The sequence below is a fragment of the Aquila chrysaetos genome, chromosome 6, assembly GCF_900496995.4.
Source record: "Aquila chrysaetos chrysaetos chromosome 6, bAquChr1.4, whole genome shotgun sequence".
NCBI classification, from domain to species: domain Eukaryota; kingdom Metazoa; phylum Chordata; class Aves; order Accipitriformes; family Accipitridae; genus Aquila; species Aquila chrysaetos.
Window position 1 is genome coordinate 42,988,200 of NC_044009.1, and position 17,974 is coordinate 43,006,173.

Here is a 17,974-nt window from a genome sequence, read left to right on the forward strand (position 1 = left end):
AATTAGAATTATACCAGAGCCACTGCAAACAAGTCATTCCCTACACACCTTAAAACGAATGATCTTAAAACCAGGTTTAAGATGACAGGTAGGTGACACGAAGGCTGAGCTGCTAGACTAACGCTTTGTTGGTTCCTTTGGCACGCGCAGGAGACAGGACAACGAAAGCATCAGGATCAGCACGCTCTGCCACAACCCCCACCGCCCCATCGAAAACCTCATGGTCCCCAACTACAACACCTCGCGCTGCATCATGACCCATCAGCCCAGTGAGGATGGGATCATCTACATCTGCGGCTGCGTGGACGAGCAGGAGTGCAACGATAAACTTATCTTTGAAAACCACACCAATGGTGAGTACTTTTGTTAATGTTACCTATGGAGGAGAAGCACCCAACGCTAACGACAAATAACTTGTATTTCCAATAGAGTAGGAGGTGCAACGCCAGAGGAGATCTTTCAGCATTTTCTTTGACCTCCCTATATAAAAGCTAGGTAAAATTTTTACCCCGTTACTGAACCCAGTATTTTGTCTGTGGCTAAACCATCCCTCCCAACAATGCCTCCAGCCTTGGTCTGGAAACATCAGGTGATGGAAAATCCACCGTATCTCTTGGAAGGCTGTGCCCTTCAGCGCAGGGCGAATCAACCGGGGAACCCAAAAGCTGACGTAACCCAGCGTGAGTCAATGCTCCGAAAGCTTTAAATAAATTGCGTCGGAGCAAATCCCGCCCCGGCACACCCACAGGAACCGCTGGTGTCCGCCACGGCTGCAACCCAAAAAAGCGGTGGTGCCGGGGCGCGGGGCTCGGCCCGCGGCAGTGCCTCCCCTGCCGCTCTCCTGGGGATTTCTGCAGCGGTGTTTCTCTCAGGCGGGGACAGCCAGAGCCGCCCCGGTGCTGTACACATACGTGAGCGTGACTTGGCACGCCTGTAGATGCTTCTGCAGATGGCTGGGGATCCAACAGGAGCTGTAAATCCGCAGGAGGGAAAACTAAGAGGCAGCTCGTTTCTCTACCTCGGGAGGGTCGTATACTTTGGAAACGCTTCCAGCTAGATCCCAAGCCTTTGGGGGCTTGTCCAAACCTCCCTAACTCCAAGCGGGCCAGGTTTATCCAAGTGCCCATCAAGAATCTGACCCGTAACAAAAGCAAAGTGAAACCCCTCCAATTTTCCATAATTACAGAGCAACGAGATGCTGAAAGTGAGCCTAAGCATAACCTGCAAGTCAGCAGCACAGCTTCTCCCACAACACAGGGAAAAAAGAAAAAAAGAAAAAAAAAAAATCACATAAAATGCAAATTCTCAGAACAAACAAGCCACTTTTAATGAAGGCAAATGATGCTAAATTTGGCAGTTCTTTGCTGCTTCCTGAGCCAAACATAACAGGTACACACATTTCTAGGGAGAGATAGTCAAATCCCAAAGCTGATGCTGAGATATGTAATTTCACACAAAAATGACAACTGGCTCATTGGAAACGCCGCCTCCACCAAAGGCTTCCACAAACAACCTCCTCCTGCCAGCCGGCACGTAAAGGGCTCAAACTCAAAGCGAGGGCAGTGCAGGCCTTAAACAATTATCTCCTCTTTGATTTGGTTTGTGGGGCCAGCTTGGCAAGCCCCAGGCTCGTGACCCCATTGTTTACATCCTTTTCTTCTGCTTTAAGGGATCATTTGCATTTTAAATATTAACTTATGGTCATCTTCAATGGTACAGACAACCACTGAGCAGAGAAATATCTAACACAGATGAGCGCTTCTCTGGCAGCTGAAGCAGGCAGATTTTTTCCCATTTCTTGACTTCTTAAGCCCTGCTTTCAGATCTGGCCTGCTGGGGGGCACTGCCCTAGCACCGGGGCTGCAGGGACCCCACCAGAGCTCAGAGACAACCCTAATGAACACGCGGAGGCATCATTTCCTAAAGCCGTGCAAGCAGGAGCCCGGTGGACACCTTGGGAAGATGCTGGGTAAGGTTGAGCATGCGGAGTCCTCTCCACCCCTGCACCGGCTGAGCCTGGCCCTGGAGGTCCATCTCCCTTCAGCAGGGATGGAAAGACCCACGCAGCGATGCTCCACAAGGCGTGGGTTTACAGACCCGCAGTTATCGCCAGAGCAGCTGCATTTGCTCTCCGTGGAAGGGGTCTAAGCTGTGCCGCAACCCCTCCGTATCAAAGGGCTTGCCCTCAGGAAGGGGCATCCTCACGAAGGAATTTGCTGAAGTTGCGTTAAACTTCCCCTTTTCAGGACTCGTGCACGCAACTCCCTTAAAAATATCTTCTCTTTCTTCAGACTTTCAAAGATGGGATCTTAAGCAGCGGGTAAATCCATTAAAGCAGTAGGTGATATCCAGGCCTATTGCTTTCCAAAATAAACATATTCCTGAGTTCGTTATTGATTTATATCAGTTTAGGTTGATCTTGTGGTTTGAACCTGATGCCTATTTTAGAAACGCTTTCACAGCCTCGCAGAAATTAGCTGCAGCACATTTTTTTGAAATTTGCCAAGGAAAATAGCTAAACGCTCTGTTTTTCCAGAACCTGAATTATGATCTGCACACACTGAGGTCAAGCAGTGCGAGTTTTGCTTATGGAATGATTCTTATCCCTCTTCCCTTGGGTTATTATACTTGGCAGAAAAACCTCTGAGTAAGATTTTACTTGAATATCTCTACTGAAGTCAGCATGTTTATTCCAGGAATGGCGAACATCAAAGGATCAGACAATTATATGTTGTGTGAGGGTTAGGGCTTTTTGTGTGCGTGTCCCCCCGCCGACGATCTGAAGGCTGACAGGGGTTTAAAAGAAATAAAACAAAAACAGCCATGCCCAGCCTGTTGATGGGGGTTGGTGTTGTAACGCGGCGAGGAAGGAAATGCCAACACCGGCAGACAACGCTGAAACAATGCTCCTTTACGCCAATTATCGCGCAAAGCAATCCCCGCGCTCCCCTGCGCTCGGTGGTCCCGCACGCAGCCCACCCCCCCAACCCCAGCATCCCTCCTGGCTCTCCGTGCACCGCGGGGGGCCAGCAAAGCTCCAGCCCCAGACCCCCTCAGCGGTTTGCTCCGTTCGAGCCTTGCCTCAGCTTTATCGCTGTTATTGCTGCCCCGGCTCCCCTCTCCGTCAGCACAAGCGGCGCTCGGGACCCACCGAAGGGCAGCCGAGCCGTTTTGGCGGCAGCGGCAGGCTCTCACGTGCCGCACGGCCCAGCCCAAGCAATGCCGGCCAGCGTCCTGAACCCTTGCTTGATATATGGAGCTAAATTTGAGCCCTGAACCCAGCAGCCCCCTTAAGAACTGCCTACATCTGGGTTCTTTGCCCGGATGGGGTTTGCGCGCAGCACGCATCGCGGCCCCGCAAAGGGCCGCGCTTCGTTAACGGCTTCACGCATTTTCCTCCTCCGCGCGACGCAAACGAGCTGTTGCGGAGCCGCGGCGGCAGCGCCCTCGCCTTTGCTTTCCTCCCTGCAGGCTACTCCATGCTGCAGAGCAAAGAGGTGATCCCGGTGGCCGCCATCAGCCTCCTGCCGCCGCTGCTGGTGGCGGTGATGATCACGGTGACGTTCTACCTCTGCCGCACGCAGAAGCGGCGCAAGAGGGCCAAGGCGTGGGGCGGGAAACCGGGACAGCCACCGGCGCTGCCGGAGCCCGGGAGGTCTGCCGAGCGGGAGGAGAAGTTGTCCGTGCTGATGGACGAGAGCCCGGCCGGCCCCAGCCCCACCGGCACCGGCAGCCGCCCCGCCGAGCTGCTCCCCATCGAGCTGGACGAGATGGTGGGCAAAGGGCAGTTCGCGGAGGTGTGGAGGGCCAAGCTGAGCCACAGCCGCTCGGGGCAGTACGAGACGGTGGCCGTGAAGATCTTCCCCTGCGAGGAGTACTCCTCCTGGAAGAACGAGAGCCAGATCTTCACCGACGCCAGCCTCAAGCACGACAGCGTCCTGCGGTTCCTCACCGCCGAGGACCGGGGCACGGGGCCCCGCCGGGAGTACTGGCTGATCACCGCCTACCACAGCCGGGGCAACCTCAAGGACTACCTTTCCCACCACGTCCTGAGCTGGATGGACCTGCAGAAGATGGCGGGCTCCCTGGTGAGCGGGGTGGCCCACCTCCACAGCGACTACACCGCCTGCGGCAGGCCGAAAATCCCCATCGCCCACCGCGACATCAAAAGCACCAACGTCCTGGTGAAGAACGAGCAGGAGTGCGTGCTCTGCGACTTCGGCATCGCCATACGCCTCGACCCTTCCCTGACGGTGGACGACTTTGCCAACAGCGGGCAGGCAAGTATGACCCGCCGGCAAAGGGGACCCTTTGCAAACCAGCCCTGGTCGCCCCACCGGCCGAAGTCCTCGCCCACCCCTGCTAACGCCTCTCTCCTCTTTGCGGGCAGGTGGGCACTGCCAGGTACATGGCCCCGGAGGTCCTGGAGTCCAGGGTGAACCTGGAAGACCTGGAGTCTTTCAAGCAGATGGACGTCTACTCCATGGCCCTCGTTTTGTGGGAAATGGCCTCCAGATGCGAAGTGGTAGGAGGTAGGAGCATCGCACCAGGGTTGCCACGCGCCTTTTTGCTCCCTCCCTCCCTCCCCGTACGGGGACGCGGCTCGCTCCCGCGTCCCCACCGACGGCACGGGACCCCATTTTTGGGGCGGCTCGGGTCTCTGCAGGGCTGCTACGAGCTGGCGTAGCAGATCCTCCCCCATGGCTGCCTGCCCTGGGTGCCACGGCTCGAGGGGGCCGGCTCGGCGGCCAAGGAGCAGGCCAGGACCCCGGGGGGTCATTTGGTCCGGCCTCCGCTCAAAGCCAGCCAGCCGCCAAGTCACATCCCAGTCAGCGCTGGCGATGCAAAGCAAACCAAGCAGGAAGAGCCAAAGCTGCCTCCCCCTCCCCGGCCACAAGCGCTTTTTTTTTTTCAGACAACACCAGAGAGTTTATGTTGCAACGGGGACTCGCAAACTCCAGCCTCTGACAGAGCCACGTCCCCCCTCACTTCCCGGAGCCACATCCTGGCATCTGAAATTGTGTGTAGCAAAACATTTAATTAACTGCCCTGCTGTTAGCCCCTGCTGCCTGCTCCCCTCTCTTCCCTTTTTAGCTCTCTCCGGTTCCTTCCCTGTCCCACCTACTTGCAAAACAAGCCCACGGAGCTGCAAGAAGCTCCAACCCTCAGCTAGAAAGCTGCCCCAACCGCCCTGCACGCCTCACGCTCAGTGGTGGGAGACCCTTGCCTGGCTCGGATGCCCCATGCATCCTTTGCTTCCGAGCCAGCGTCCCCGGCCATCCCTCCCCACTCGTGTTTCACCTGCATTCGCATCCGTGCTGGCAGAAACCCGGGTGGCCTCGCACCTCTGCAGCAGGGCGTTTCTCCTTGGCCTCCCACGACGTGGGGCTGCTCTTCTGGAAGGGCCGTTTCTCCTCTAACCCGATCCGTGCCAGGCAGCAGGAATCTGGATGCTGGTACCGTAGTCACCTCTCCCATCTTTCACCAGCGCAACACATTTTACCTGCTCAAAATAAGCCTCACCCAAAGACAGACCAAGTCCTTTGTAGCGCATCTCTTGGGTTCAGGAAGGTGGTCAGGTGGTTCCTCAGTCCTGTCTCTGAAAAACACCTCTGTGTGAAAAGCCAGCACTACATTTCTATGTTCAAATTCTAAATTGTTTCCAGATCCGTTTATTTTTTGCAGACTGATATAAACAAATGTATTCTCATCCGGTAGACCACACCAAAGCAAAGAAGTGAATGCATTAAAAACAACCTGTAATGCTGCTGTCGCTCCCTTGCAGAGGTAAAGAATTATGAGCTGCCTTTTGGGTCAAAAGTCCAGGAGCAGCCCTGCGTGGACACCATGAGGGACATCGTGCTGCATGGCAGAGGGCGACCCGAGATCCCAAGCAGCTGGCTGGTGCATCAGGTAAGCTGGGAGTAGCTGGTTCGGAAAAGAGCAACCCACGTCGTCCCACCTCACTAAAACAGCCTGAAAAATGATTAAAGCTGTAATCAAAGCAAAAGTGGGCAGAACTCCTGGGCCCTACTTCCAGCTCCATTTTGGCTGGCTGAACCCACATAAGCCCCACTAGACCCATTTCCCTGGTGTATAAAAGCCACCAGCCAGGGGTACAGCAAAATTTACTGATCAATAGCCATGATCAGGAAGCATTCTGAATGTCAAGTGACGGTATTCAGTTATCTTGAGGATAACAGCAAAATGGAGCACTTCGGTGGAGGCTCTTCTCGTGAAACAGTAAATAATTTGAGGCCACCCCACTTCTCCTCTAACCACCGTATCCAGAAAGCTCTAGCTCAGAAGACACGCAGTCCCTCACACACAGCAGGGACAGAGGGGAGGAAGGTGCATCCAGCCTCCTGCCTGCTTGGTTGTGGAGATTTCAAGCTCAAAATTACCTCTAACATGAGAGGTCATGACTTGGCATGCGAGAAGAAAGACTTCCGCTTCTACAAGGAAATGCAAAACAGGAAGCATCTCCCTCGAGTGAAACAACCAGGAAACACACGTGAAGCTGAGAGCAGGGAACCTGCCAGGTTCAAGTCTTGTCAAGGGGAAGCCTTTCACCAGCCTTCGGCTCAGAAGGTCTGAAAGCAAAGCATTTCAGCACAGAAAGCGTAACCCAGTGCTCTAGAATAGAAACACTTTGGCAGTTACGAGATGCGCTCTGTTAAAACCATCGACAAGCACACCCAGACCAACCAGCTCCAGAAACATAGCTCCCTCCTGGCCCTGACAGGGTCCTCTCTCCCCCAGGTCCAGTACTTTCTTCCACGCATCGAGGACGCAAGGGGTAGCAGGCACACCGACCATGATTTTCAATCTTGCCTGGCTTTGGTACTTCTTAAATTTCACACGTGTTGTGGAAAAACACCATCCATTGAAAAACAATTTGATTCATCTGCAAAACAAGCTGAAACATTGAGCCTGCTGGCTCACAGTGCCTTGCAGTGTACAGTGCATCATCTTGCAGTATCCACCCATAAAACACACCACTACTGCTTCCACTCCGCCTGGATGGCACATCAAGCCAGGCTTTTCAAAAGGAAAGATACAATTTCATGATCTTAGGAGGCCATGCGTTCCCTAGAGTATCTCCTCTCAAAACCATGTTTGTCCAATGACTTGCAACTGACCTGACTGACCAAAGCTGCAAACAGCATCAAATGAATCTGTGGTTTCTGCTGGACCGTGAGTGAATTTATCAGTTGGCAAGTCCATTGCTGAAGTTCACTCAGTCCTTTTCCTTGATGAAGGCAAGTACAGGAACTTCAATCAGCACTGCTACACATTTGAAGCCTTTGAGTATTCATCTCGGACATTCACCTCCCAGAGTCTCTGATAAACTTCGAAACCGTAAGAAAAATATAGAGGCTTGGGTTGTCAAAAATCACGCTCTGACAGAGCCTGACCATAACTGCGCTGTTTGCTGAGCTGAAGAAGGGCTGACTGCAATTGCCTCCGAGAAATAACGTTGCCGTAGTTGGGCTGGTCCAGGGCGTAAACAGAGCAAGGCTTGTAAGGTAGTAACTTTTATTAGACCACCTGATGTTCACTGGGGAAGAGGAACAGAAAAGCCACGTTGTGTTCCTGAAAGTTTGCCTCTGACTAATCTTAGCTGATCTAATAAACATCTCCTTACAAGCCTGGCTTTACATGATTTTCCGGGCATTTTGCAACCGATCTCCCAGGATGAGGCATAGGGCAGCACCATCTGCTGGGAAGCAGCAGAAAGCCACCGGTTTGTGCCACTCCTGGGGTCAACAGCTTCCAGCTGGAGGAAGCGTCGGGTGGGGTGACACTAGGAAAGGGTGACAAATTGCTCACCTGAATGGGAAGCACCCACAGATGTTCCCACCAATGCAAGTAAGTTTGATGTAGAGCTCCAAATGCTACTTCCACGTTTCAACCATCAGGATCGCTCTTAGTCAAGTGAGGACCTACACCGTTAACCGTGGTTTAAGATTTCCAGCAAACACAAGCATTAATTTCCCTGACAAAGCTGACTCACCCAGCAAGCTGCCCATCTGCAGCTCCAGGGCAACAGTTTGCAAGGCTGCACAATAAAGCCAACTGAAGAAGTTTACCCCCAAAGTTTCCCAGATAACTTACGAACGCCTTAAGCCCATGCTTCCAGCTTGCTTCACACCCCACCACATTTAAAAGGAAAAAAAATTTTTAAAAGGGGTTATTTAGGCCAGGTAAATTCCTGGATCTGGTTCATGAAGCAGCTGAACGGACTGTTGTACTGGCACAACCAAAGGACTGGTGCAGGACAGGAAGGAGCAGTGGGAGCTTAAGTCAATATTGCCACTAAAAATATACTTGTAAAACTCAGCATCCTTCGGAAATCTGAGATATCAAATATAAAACCCAAACTAAGTCCAGTTTGTGAGCGTAACAAGATGTTCCAGTTGTACCACTCAAAAGAGCATCATCGCTACTTACAAGGCAAACTGCAAATAAATGTCATGATTTCAGGGCAAAATAAGCACAGAAAATCTAATGACTAAACCATACGACAGTGCCATGTTCTGTTTGAGAAAAGGCTTATTTTTAAAAGCTTCAGCTAAGCTAGCTTGTTTTTGCATGTTAATCAATTACCCTCAAATCCTTTCAACTAAGCTAATAAATGAGTGACGTAAGAGGTACTGAAACACACCATCTGTCAGTTTTACTGCACGATCCTGTTCTAATCTGTGTCCATTATGGAAGATTTAGTATGATGACCCTTAGCAGAGAGCCATGAGTTCAGAGTAAGGTGCAGAAGGACAGATGACACTGACAGTACATCTGTGCAGGACTTGCATTTTCCTCTTGTGTTGGTCCATATGAGACTTTTGAGTTCTCTTAATTGCAAATTGAGAAATACACAAAAACCACTGAAAAACATGAAGCTTTATTTAGAATAATGATTTTTCCACTGTGTTGCAACCTTGGTTGACAATGATGCGAAAAGCAATAGCACATGATAGGAATTATATAGGCAAAGGAAGGTTCGGCATAGCTTCTGGTGCTAGCTGTGTTACTAGCTTAAGAATGGGAAAAATACCAGCTGAATACTGCCATTTTGTTCCTAAGCCCAAAATATTGGGACTCTCTTCAGAGCACTACACATATTGGAAAAAAATATATTAGTGGGAGACATAACCATTGTAACTGAGAGGAACTGAATGTGTCTGGAGCACACTGAGAAGTACCCAATCCCACCTAAGCCAAGACACTATTTTGTGGTGAGAAAATAAAGTTCAGCTGCATGCTGCAATGAATATTTGGCCCAGCACACCGTTTCAGGAAGCTGCTAAAACAAGAAGTCAGATTTAAGAAGTTTCATTCCAAACTTGCCTTTAAACCTGACCCCCCCCCCCCCCCCCGGCCCCGCCTCCTCCATGCAGGGCACAGGCTTGAAACCCAGAGACCTGGGCTCAGCTGCCAGCCTGCAGGTCACCATTTACACCTCTCCTGTCCCTCCTGATTTTAGGATGCTTCGATCTGAACAGGCAAGGCTGAGACAGGAGATGGAGGGCCTATTTCCTTCCAGCCCCTATTTAAGTCCCACAGTCAACACAAACCAACTTCCAGGGAGGATTTCCAGGGAGCGTGGAAAACGCTTGGGACCAGATCCCAGGTGAGCCAAGGCTGCTGCTCTAACACAAGCAGTGCCAGTAAGAGTGCAAGCATTGGCGCTTGCCACAACTTACCAAGGCTGTTTCCTCCTGTGCTTAAGCTTGGCCAAAAAAAGCGTTTCTGCAGGAAGCTGTCAAAAGTATGGTAAAACGCTGTGATTGCATTAGATGAGCGTCTAGCTTCTCTTCCTCCTGCCTTCAGATCTTAATTCCAGCCCTTCTGACTGCAGGGAATGCGTTTTCTGTGTGACACCATCACGGAGTGCTGGGACCACGACCCCGAGGCTCGCCTCACTGCTCACTGCGTGGCCGAGCGCTTCAACCTGATGGCACAGATGGATTGTGACGACATCCTCAACAACAACACGGACAACGAGGCCAGCAAAACAGCTTCTCCAGGCAGGGAGCACCAGGACAGTGACGGGAGCAGAAATATGCAGTGACACAGCAGGCAAAAAGCCTCATCACAAGAAATGAGAGGATAAGTGAGAAGCATTTAGCTCATGGGAAAAAACCTCGCTCCGTTTTTCAAAATGGAACTAAGATCTAGTACATAACTTATTTATAAGGTCTGTTTCCTCCCACAGATAAAATGAACTGTGGAATCAATACTTTGGTTAAAGTGCAACTTTATATATGAACTGATTTTGTACTTACTTTAAATGTATAATGATGCAAAGTATTCCTTTTATTATTTTTTAAAATAATAATGTTTAATCTTTTATTAATAAGCACCTGAATTCCATGTCTATCTTTTTAAGTCCTTCCCTATTGCCATCATGAGTTTCTCTTCTAACTGCTTATTCTGTACACATCAAGACAATTTTCAGCTTTCCTTTTTTAATGGCCTCCACACACAAAAAAAAATCTGTTGTAACAGCAGAAAAACATCTTGAGATTTAACACGCTCTCAGTAGAAGAAATGCTGGCACCCAGGAAAATTACTCCTAGATCAGACAGTCCTTCATACAGTGTAAAGGCACCCGATAATCCAGTTTGCAAAAGCCTGATTTGCTGCAACTCCAACACACCTTTTTTTCACTGGGGAACTCCCGGGTGTACTTGATAGTTCAGGTGGGTGCATGAAGCTTCTTCGATAGAAAAAAAAAGTCACCAGTGTAGACACTGCTGTTTCACTCTAAGAAGTCTCCATACAGGATATCTAGACAACTCTTTCCCCATATCAGTCCAGTTTCCAGCCACCTCTAGCCAACAGATCTGTGCCACAGTAATAGTGTCAACACAAATGTGTTGGCTAATTCTTCCTGCAACTCCTTTACACTCCTCTGCTGTGTTATTCAACCTGAAGAAACATAATCAGACAGAACTGGGACCTTTACTCCTGTAACCACCAGACCAAGCCAGGCTGCCTCTGTAGTGGAAAGGCAATTAAGGAAAGGTAAGTCATACCGCGCTCTGAACCCTGGCCCTGTGCAGATCTTAATCCCTCCACCCTTGGGAGAAAAAGGTAATAAAAACCTTAGCTGCTACTAAGAAGCCCTGCAAGCACATACCTGACACTCACCTAGACAGAGGTATCTTTCAGACAGCATCGGAGAGGAACACTTTGCTTGCCAGCATGCAGCTGCATGGATCAACCCCTACCAAGAGAGGGGAAGGGAGAAAACCGTACAACAGCCACGAGCTTTCTACAGCCAAGGCTCCCCAATGTGGAGCAGGGAAGCAGATCTGCAGGGCTGTTTTGGTTTTCTAATGCACAGCTATGGCAGCACCAGCCCATATAAAAAGCTCTTCTTCTCTCACTGTTGTTTCCACCTCTTCGGACCGTTCCACAGCTTCTAAATCAAAAGCCTAGAACAAAATTGTCTGTAAACCCTTCAAAGAAGTGTGGAAGGGGAATGAATTAGGTTGCATCAAATCTAAATAATAAAAACTTACTTCAGCTACCATGTCTAAGTCTCCACCTGCAACTGTGACCATACCTTTCATTCTCACCAATCCCCCACCTGGCTGCTACCTCCTGTCATCTTATGATTTTTCAAGCACACACCCTTACCACCGACCTGAATTCAGTCTCATTGCTTTAATATATTAACCACTGCTCTACTGTATGTATGCCCAAGAGAAACAGAGAGCATGGGGCAGCTTTTCTGACATGGAGATAAGAAACTACAGCAACACACAAAACTCCCCCCCGAGGCTGTCCGATCTTTCCTTCCAGTAATATTCAGTGCAGAATTTCCCCTACCAAGTTTTGCACTAAGTTGTTTGGATACAACACAGATGAGTATGTTTACTTGTTTGTCCAAGTTCACTTCAAGAAGCTTTAAAAGACACTCTGACCTGTTCTTCCCACAGGTGACTGGGACAGAGGGGGATCAGCCCGTGCAAACTAGACATTGAAGGCTGCATTGCCAATTTTGATGGCTGAAATCCAAATTCTCCTGGGGAGACAGAGACTTAATCCTAGGCTTGACAGTTTATACTGTAAATATGCTGAAAAACTTCTCAATCTATTCCCCTCCCCATGCCTAAAATCTTGAACACTGATTTACATATTGCATTTTTTTCCATGAAAACCAAGTCCAGAATCAAGCTTTCAGGATTATACACCTGAATGCCTGCATTAAATAGGAGAGACTTGTCACACTCTTCGTTTTCCATAGCAGCAGAGTATGCAGCAGCTCTGAAGAGAGCCACTTATTTAAGCTCCAAGATCTGTTTATAACTCAGGGAGCCTAAAACCACTGAGATCAGTAAGGATTTTGCTCTTCACTTCAGTGGAGCCCAATCAAGCCAAAAAGACAGAAGGGAACATAAGCCAAAATCCTACATTTTGCCACATTCCCCATTGAACACACTGTGGTTCTAGCAAATATCTACATAGGAAGCAGCAGTGACCTTCAGTCTAGAAGGTACAAGATGGAAACAACAGCAGTTATGCAAGAGAATCAAATCTGGTCAGAGTTGAAAATACATCCATTAGTCCGTAGGGTGCTTGCAACTCTCAGAAGAATCACATAAATGTCTTACAATTTAAGCTGGATATTCAGTGGCTAGATTTTTTTTTTTCTTTTAAAACTGTTTTCAATTACGTCCTTTGTTTCTAGAACTACTTAGAAATTTGCATGGTAACTAAATACACATCAGGAAGCCATTCCAGTTCTTGTGATCATCTGGGCAAAGGAAGGCTTCACCTTTTTTTTTTTCCTAGCAGCACCCCCATGTTAAAAGAAATCGTTTCATGTATTTTAAAAGACTAATTCTTCAGCATTGGGTCTATTTTTACACAACAAAATTAGTAACAGCTTTCTTAGTGTGAAACCACAAGCATACCAGATGAGGGTGGAAGAAAAATAACTTGACTAATAATATTATGTAAGGAACACAAATGGGTTTATGGTCAACATGGGAGCTTTTCAGTCTGTTTTACAGCCACCACCTTAACAAATTCCCAAATCAAAATTTTAAGCAGAGCTCAGTGACTGAGTCCTAAATCTATATTTTAACAAGGCCAAGTTTGATCCCTGGAGTATGCTCTGCTGATAAAAGTTTGTTTTCTGCTCTGATCACTGCAATATTAAAAGCTGGACCTTGCACCACAGCCCTTGCTGTTTGTTTAAAGTAAATCTGCCATGTGACACAGATAAAACAACTATGAAACATATACAGTGTTGTCAATTTATTTTCTGTCCCTCTGCCACCCCGTGTTTGGTGCAGGTACCAATGAACCATGGAAGTTCACGTGTTGCCACCATGATTCCTACCCCAAATCCTGGAATTGGCCAAGGAGCACACCCCAATTGTGCCACAGACCCAGAAACAAGGAGGAACTAATCCCACTGTTTTCATTTTTATTTTTATTCCTGGTTAAACATGAAAATGCCCAATGGATATCCAAAACTAACACAACAGGATGGTTGTATAGAATATTACAAACAAGACAGCAGGGCCTCAAACATTCTTCTGCTGGAGAATATAGTTACTACGCAAGTGCACAGTGCCAAAATATCCCACTTTAAGGGCCAAGGAAAGCCCAGACAGACAGGTCTCCAGCATAAAAGATAACAACAACCTACTCTTCCTGGTCACCTGATCTCTAGGAAAGCAGACAGAACAAATGAATCATTTTGCAGTTTTATTATCCCCACCCCCGCTTCTCACAAATGGACTATGACTCGCATTGAGATCTCAGTGCATTTCACAGCAAAAAAAAAAATGTACAAGAGGATCAAAATAGTTGTGCATAAACCCAACTCTTTTTTTGCACAATTTACAGTTTGTGTGAAAGTTAACATGGTTATTTAAACCTTCTGATGCATTCTTACACTTGTATCTTCTCCATTGAAAACATCTTACCAGATGACACAGTTGTGAGTTCTCATGGTGCTGGATCAGGTGCAGCCATTGCCATGGCTGGGAAGTGGCAGATAATGTTATATACACTGACTGGAAGACTACATCAGAAGAAAAAACAGATTAAGGCACCACTGTTGGAAAAATTAAGGTAGCTTGTAGTTACAACAATAACGAAAGCCATAATAAGTACTATTCTTAATTGCCAGCAATTCTTAGACTTCGATAAAATAGTTATAAAAAAAACCCACAAAGGATGTTTGTACCTGAATACAGTTTCCTGATATCTGATTGTGTTTCAAATCAATACCCAGTCCTCAGCATAATCAGCCTTTTTGTTTTTTTAAGGTAAGATGAAGAACCAGGACCTACGGTCCATATATTCACAGGTCACATTTCACTGCTTTGTTCTGAGTCACACCACAGGAGAAAAACCAAAACAATCCAAAGGACAGTTTATAACACTGATACTTCACCTCTGAGATGATTAGATGGGCAGAGAAATTTAAATACAAAATTGTACGTTTTCTGTTCATTTTGAAAGCCTTAGTCCTCAGGAAGGGAAGGTGGAGGAGGAAAAAAAAGGCCAAACCTCATTACATTATAACATGAGAAAAATCAAAGTCACTCAAAGAGATTTAATAAAATTAGGAGTTGAAAAGTGTTCAAATTACTTCTCCAATTCAAGTCAATTATTTCAAGTATATTAAAACGTTTCAGAGGAAAAATTTCTCCATGGTTACAATTCTAATTGCTTTTATAAATCCATAAAAAAGAAAGGTAGTCTTTACATATATCCCATATTCCTCCGATGCATGCACGTGTTCTTTCTGAAGAAAACAGTCGTCACGATCCAGTTGTTTCTTAACACTGATTTCAGGCACATCTTCCAAACACCCCTCCAGTTTTCGCCAAAAAGGTTAATCACTGGGCATAAAAGCAGCAATTTTTTGTTGCTGTTGTCTACATGGGTACTGAGCAGGTTTCAGTTATTAAAGAGCTTGATGCAAATTCCGAAAAAAGTTCCCATGTCACTCCAAAATTCAACAGTTCCTTCTTCTCTTAGGCAGCTTTTGCAATCAGATCTACTTCGAAGAATCTTACGCAATTCAGATAAAATCTCTTGGATCATACAAAAAACAAGTTGGTTGAATGTACCTGGCAAGTTTGTCTCTATGACTTGGATTTTTTTTTTTAATCTTTTTTTTTTTTTTTAATAGCTTTAAAGTGCCCTAGTATATTTATTTCTTTATGCTCATTTAAACTTTCACAATTACATAAAAAGGGGACACTCAGTGTGATTACTGTGTTTTGAGAGACAGAGGAAAAGGAGAGGAAAATCAGAAAACTCATCTTAAAGCAGCTTTTCTAGTTAGTGTCTGTTTGCTGAGTTTGCACAGTGGAGACTGTTTTCCAGAGGGGTTTATGATAAACCCAGCCATCTCCCTGCAATTTAAAGAGAAAATATGGTTATAATAAAGACACTGCCCCAGGAGAATTCCCTTCACAAAACTATTAGACTGATAGCTGTGAAAACCAGAAGGACATAGCTTGCACCTTTAACTCCTACAGATTAAGACACCGAGATCAACGCTGCAGGCTTCTGAGACTACTTCAGAACATGTACGGACTCTTGCTGAGCCACAGCATGCTCTGGGAATCGACTGCACTTGTAATTAACCCAGACAGAAAGCCACTCTTCTCAACTCCATGATGCAGATTACTTTCAAAAGCCAAACAAGAAGCCAGCAGAGAGGCAGCTATCCAGGATTATCAACTCTAACACAGCCCAACTGCTTACCCAGAAATGAAGCAGCTCAGGATTATGTTTAAACATTTTCTGAATAGATCTGTATCTTGGATTAGCAACAGAATTTCTCATCTTCTAAATCTAGATACTAACAATACAAATATCTGAACTAATCTTACTAATATAGCTTTAGAGAACAAAAAAACCCTTATCGCAGCTAACAGATAAGCTAAAAGTTTTGTTAAAAACAAAACAAAACTGGAAGAAAGCCAAGAAAAAACACTTTTTAGCCTATGTTTTAAACCCTTGCTAGATCACAGATAGAGGAAGAAGAAGAAGAAAGGGGAGTTACATTACTGCAGTTTAATAGATAAAGCTTTCACTACAAGGAGAATCTAAACTACTACAGCATAACTTTTAGTTTAGTCCTCCCCTCCTGCAAGGGGGTCAGCAAAGCTCTCTACACAAGCAGGGTCTCATCATCTGGATCACACAGAAAGCCTATTTTGAAGTTATCGTACCAGCATTCCCCAGTCTTCCTAGGCAGGCTGCAGTCCACCTTGTTAAAAGTCTCACTATATTATTATTACTACCATTATTGAAATACAGGTTAAGCCACTGAACAAATAAACTCCATCCAAAACGTAACATACGAGAACAAAAAAAGTTCTAAGCTGAGAATTAATTCATGTTCCTTCTTGCTAACAGTAATATCTTGGGTTCATACACACACAACATAAGCAAAATTAGTACTACTGTTTTTTTTTCTTAGGGTATTTACTGTTACAGTCTACTTACACGTGTACATGTAAAGCTGTTTTCCACGTGCCATGAGGAAGTGCCTGGTAAAAGAAACCGGACCACAAAACAGGCAAACATTTTGTTGCAAGGGAATTGCAAAATCAAAGTGTTTGGGAAGTGAAGGGTAAAGTCAAACCTTTACATGTTTGGGAGCGCTTATGTCACCTTACTTCTATGGAACCCACAGAGCTAAACTGTAAGATCTAAGGCCAAGTACCCTATTCTGACAGGACACAGACCTATATATGCACCTGCTTTCATTGTAGCTCTGCCTCTGCCTTCATCAACAGCTATCTGCTTGGGAACTTACATCTTTAAGGAAGTATTTAGTACACCAAGGTGTTTCTGTTTCAGCACGAAGCCTCTCTTCATTCCTCTGCTGTTCTTCAAGGGCTCGCTTGTGCTCCGTAGCCTTATCGATGTCTCCATCCCGCAGAGACTCTGTTACATGCTGCCACAGCCTCCTACAAAACAAATTGTTAACTTTACTTTTCCAAAGTTTTCTCAGCCTGCCACCTTGAACTACAGGATCACCACATGCAGTTCAGAACAGGACCATTCCCTCCACTTATACATGACAGACCAACCCAGGTCAGAGCAGGATGGTGCAGCCCAGGTGGAAGGGCTCACGGCCAAGTCTTATAGCTACGCTAGCAATTAGAAGCAGATAGGAATGGCTCTGAGGTTTTGGCTGTGATAATCTAATGTCTGTATACCTTTAAAATTGCTGTGGAAGTGTTATTCAACAAGCAGTTTCTTGTGAGGACCTCCCTTGTCAGGAGCTGCCCCGCTGTGTAGCTGATGGTTAAATACAAAACAAATAAGGAGGCTCTGTTGTAGCAGGTACTTTATGAACCCCTAAGACAACTCTGTCCATGGATAAAAGAGACGAGATAAATAAACATGTGCCTGCACTTTTTTTTTTTGCACTTTTTATTATGCGTTTATGTTTTGTTTTTAAAAAAATAAAATTCAGATCACTGCTGCTAAGTACTATCCACAAGTAATATCTACATTTGCAGGTTTTCCTAAGGCATTCATTAGACCGCTTAGCACAAAAAGGGTCAGACAACAGTAAACACATACTCTACCTAGATTCAAATGGTCCTTGTTTCTCAAGGGGACGGACTCGTTTTCTTGTCACAGACAGCTTTGTCAAGTCCACGTATTTTGTCTCCCCATTGCTGTAGGTGAACTCAAGTACACTGTTCCACTCTCCTTGCACTCTGCAGACCACTGTGTTTGTCATGTTCTGTTTCACTTCACCTGTGACTCTAGGAAAGCAATTAATTTTTAAAAGGCCATGGCTGAAGACACCTGAGGAGCGTTCCTTGCATAACCACTCAACTTAATTCTGAATGAGTTTGCAAACTTGTCACACTGTCTTAAGAAATGTTAGTTACTTGAATTGCATTTGCATGGAGAATTTCAAAGAGCAAAGCGACTTTTACTCGTTGCTCTAGTTCTCTTCATG

The 17,974-nt window shown here is 46.5% G+C and overlaps 2 protein-coding genes across 3 annotated transcripts in view; one reads left to right on the forward strand and one right to left on the reverse strand.

The window, feature by feature from the left end:
* Positions 1 to 10,366, forward strand: part of LOC115342465 (TGF-beta receptor type-2-like) — a 33,974-nt gene extending 23,608 nt beyond the window's left edge. The window contains exons 3-7 of the mRNA XM_030016666.1: positions 151 to 353; positions 3,472 to 4,280; positions 4,391 to 4,532; positions 5,786 to 5,913; positions 9,863 to 10,366. Of these exons, the coding sequence (XP_029872526.1) occupies positions 151 to 353; positions 3,472 to 4,280; positions 4,391 to 4,532; positions 5,786 to 5,913; positions 9,863 to 10,075 (1,495 nt within the window). The 3' untranslated portion in view covers positions 10,076 to 10,366. The remainder of the gene's footprint in view (positions 1 to 150; positions 354 to 3,471; positions 4,281 to 4,390; positions 4,533 to 5,785; positions 5,914 to 9,862) is intronic.
* Positions 10,367 to 13,435: 3,069 nt separating this feature from the next.
* OSBPL11 (oxysterol binding protein like 11) overlaps positions 13,436 to 17,974 on the reverse strand; it is a 45,190-nt gene continuing 40,651 nt past the window's right edge. For both annotated transcript variants that reach the window (XM_041124041.1, XM_030016665.2), the window contains exons 11-13: positions 17,592 to 17,774; positions 16,811 to 16,964; positions 13,436 to 15,395 (exon numbers count right to left, since the gene is read on the reverse strand). In XM_041124041.1, the coding sequence (XP_040979975.1) occupies positions 15,318 to 15,395; positions 16,811 to 16,964; positions 17,592 to 17,774 (415 nt within the window). In that variant the 3' untranslated portion in view covers positions 13,436 to 15,317. The remainder of the gene's footprint in view (positions 15,396 to 16,810; positions 16,965 to 17,591; positions 17,775 to 17,974) is intronic.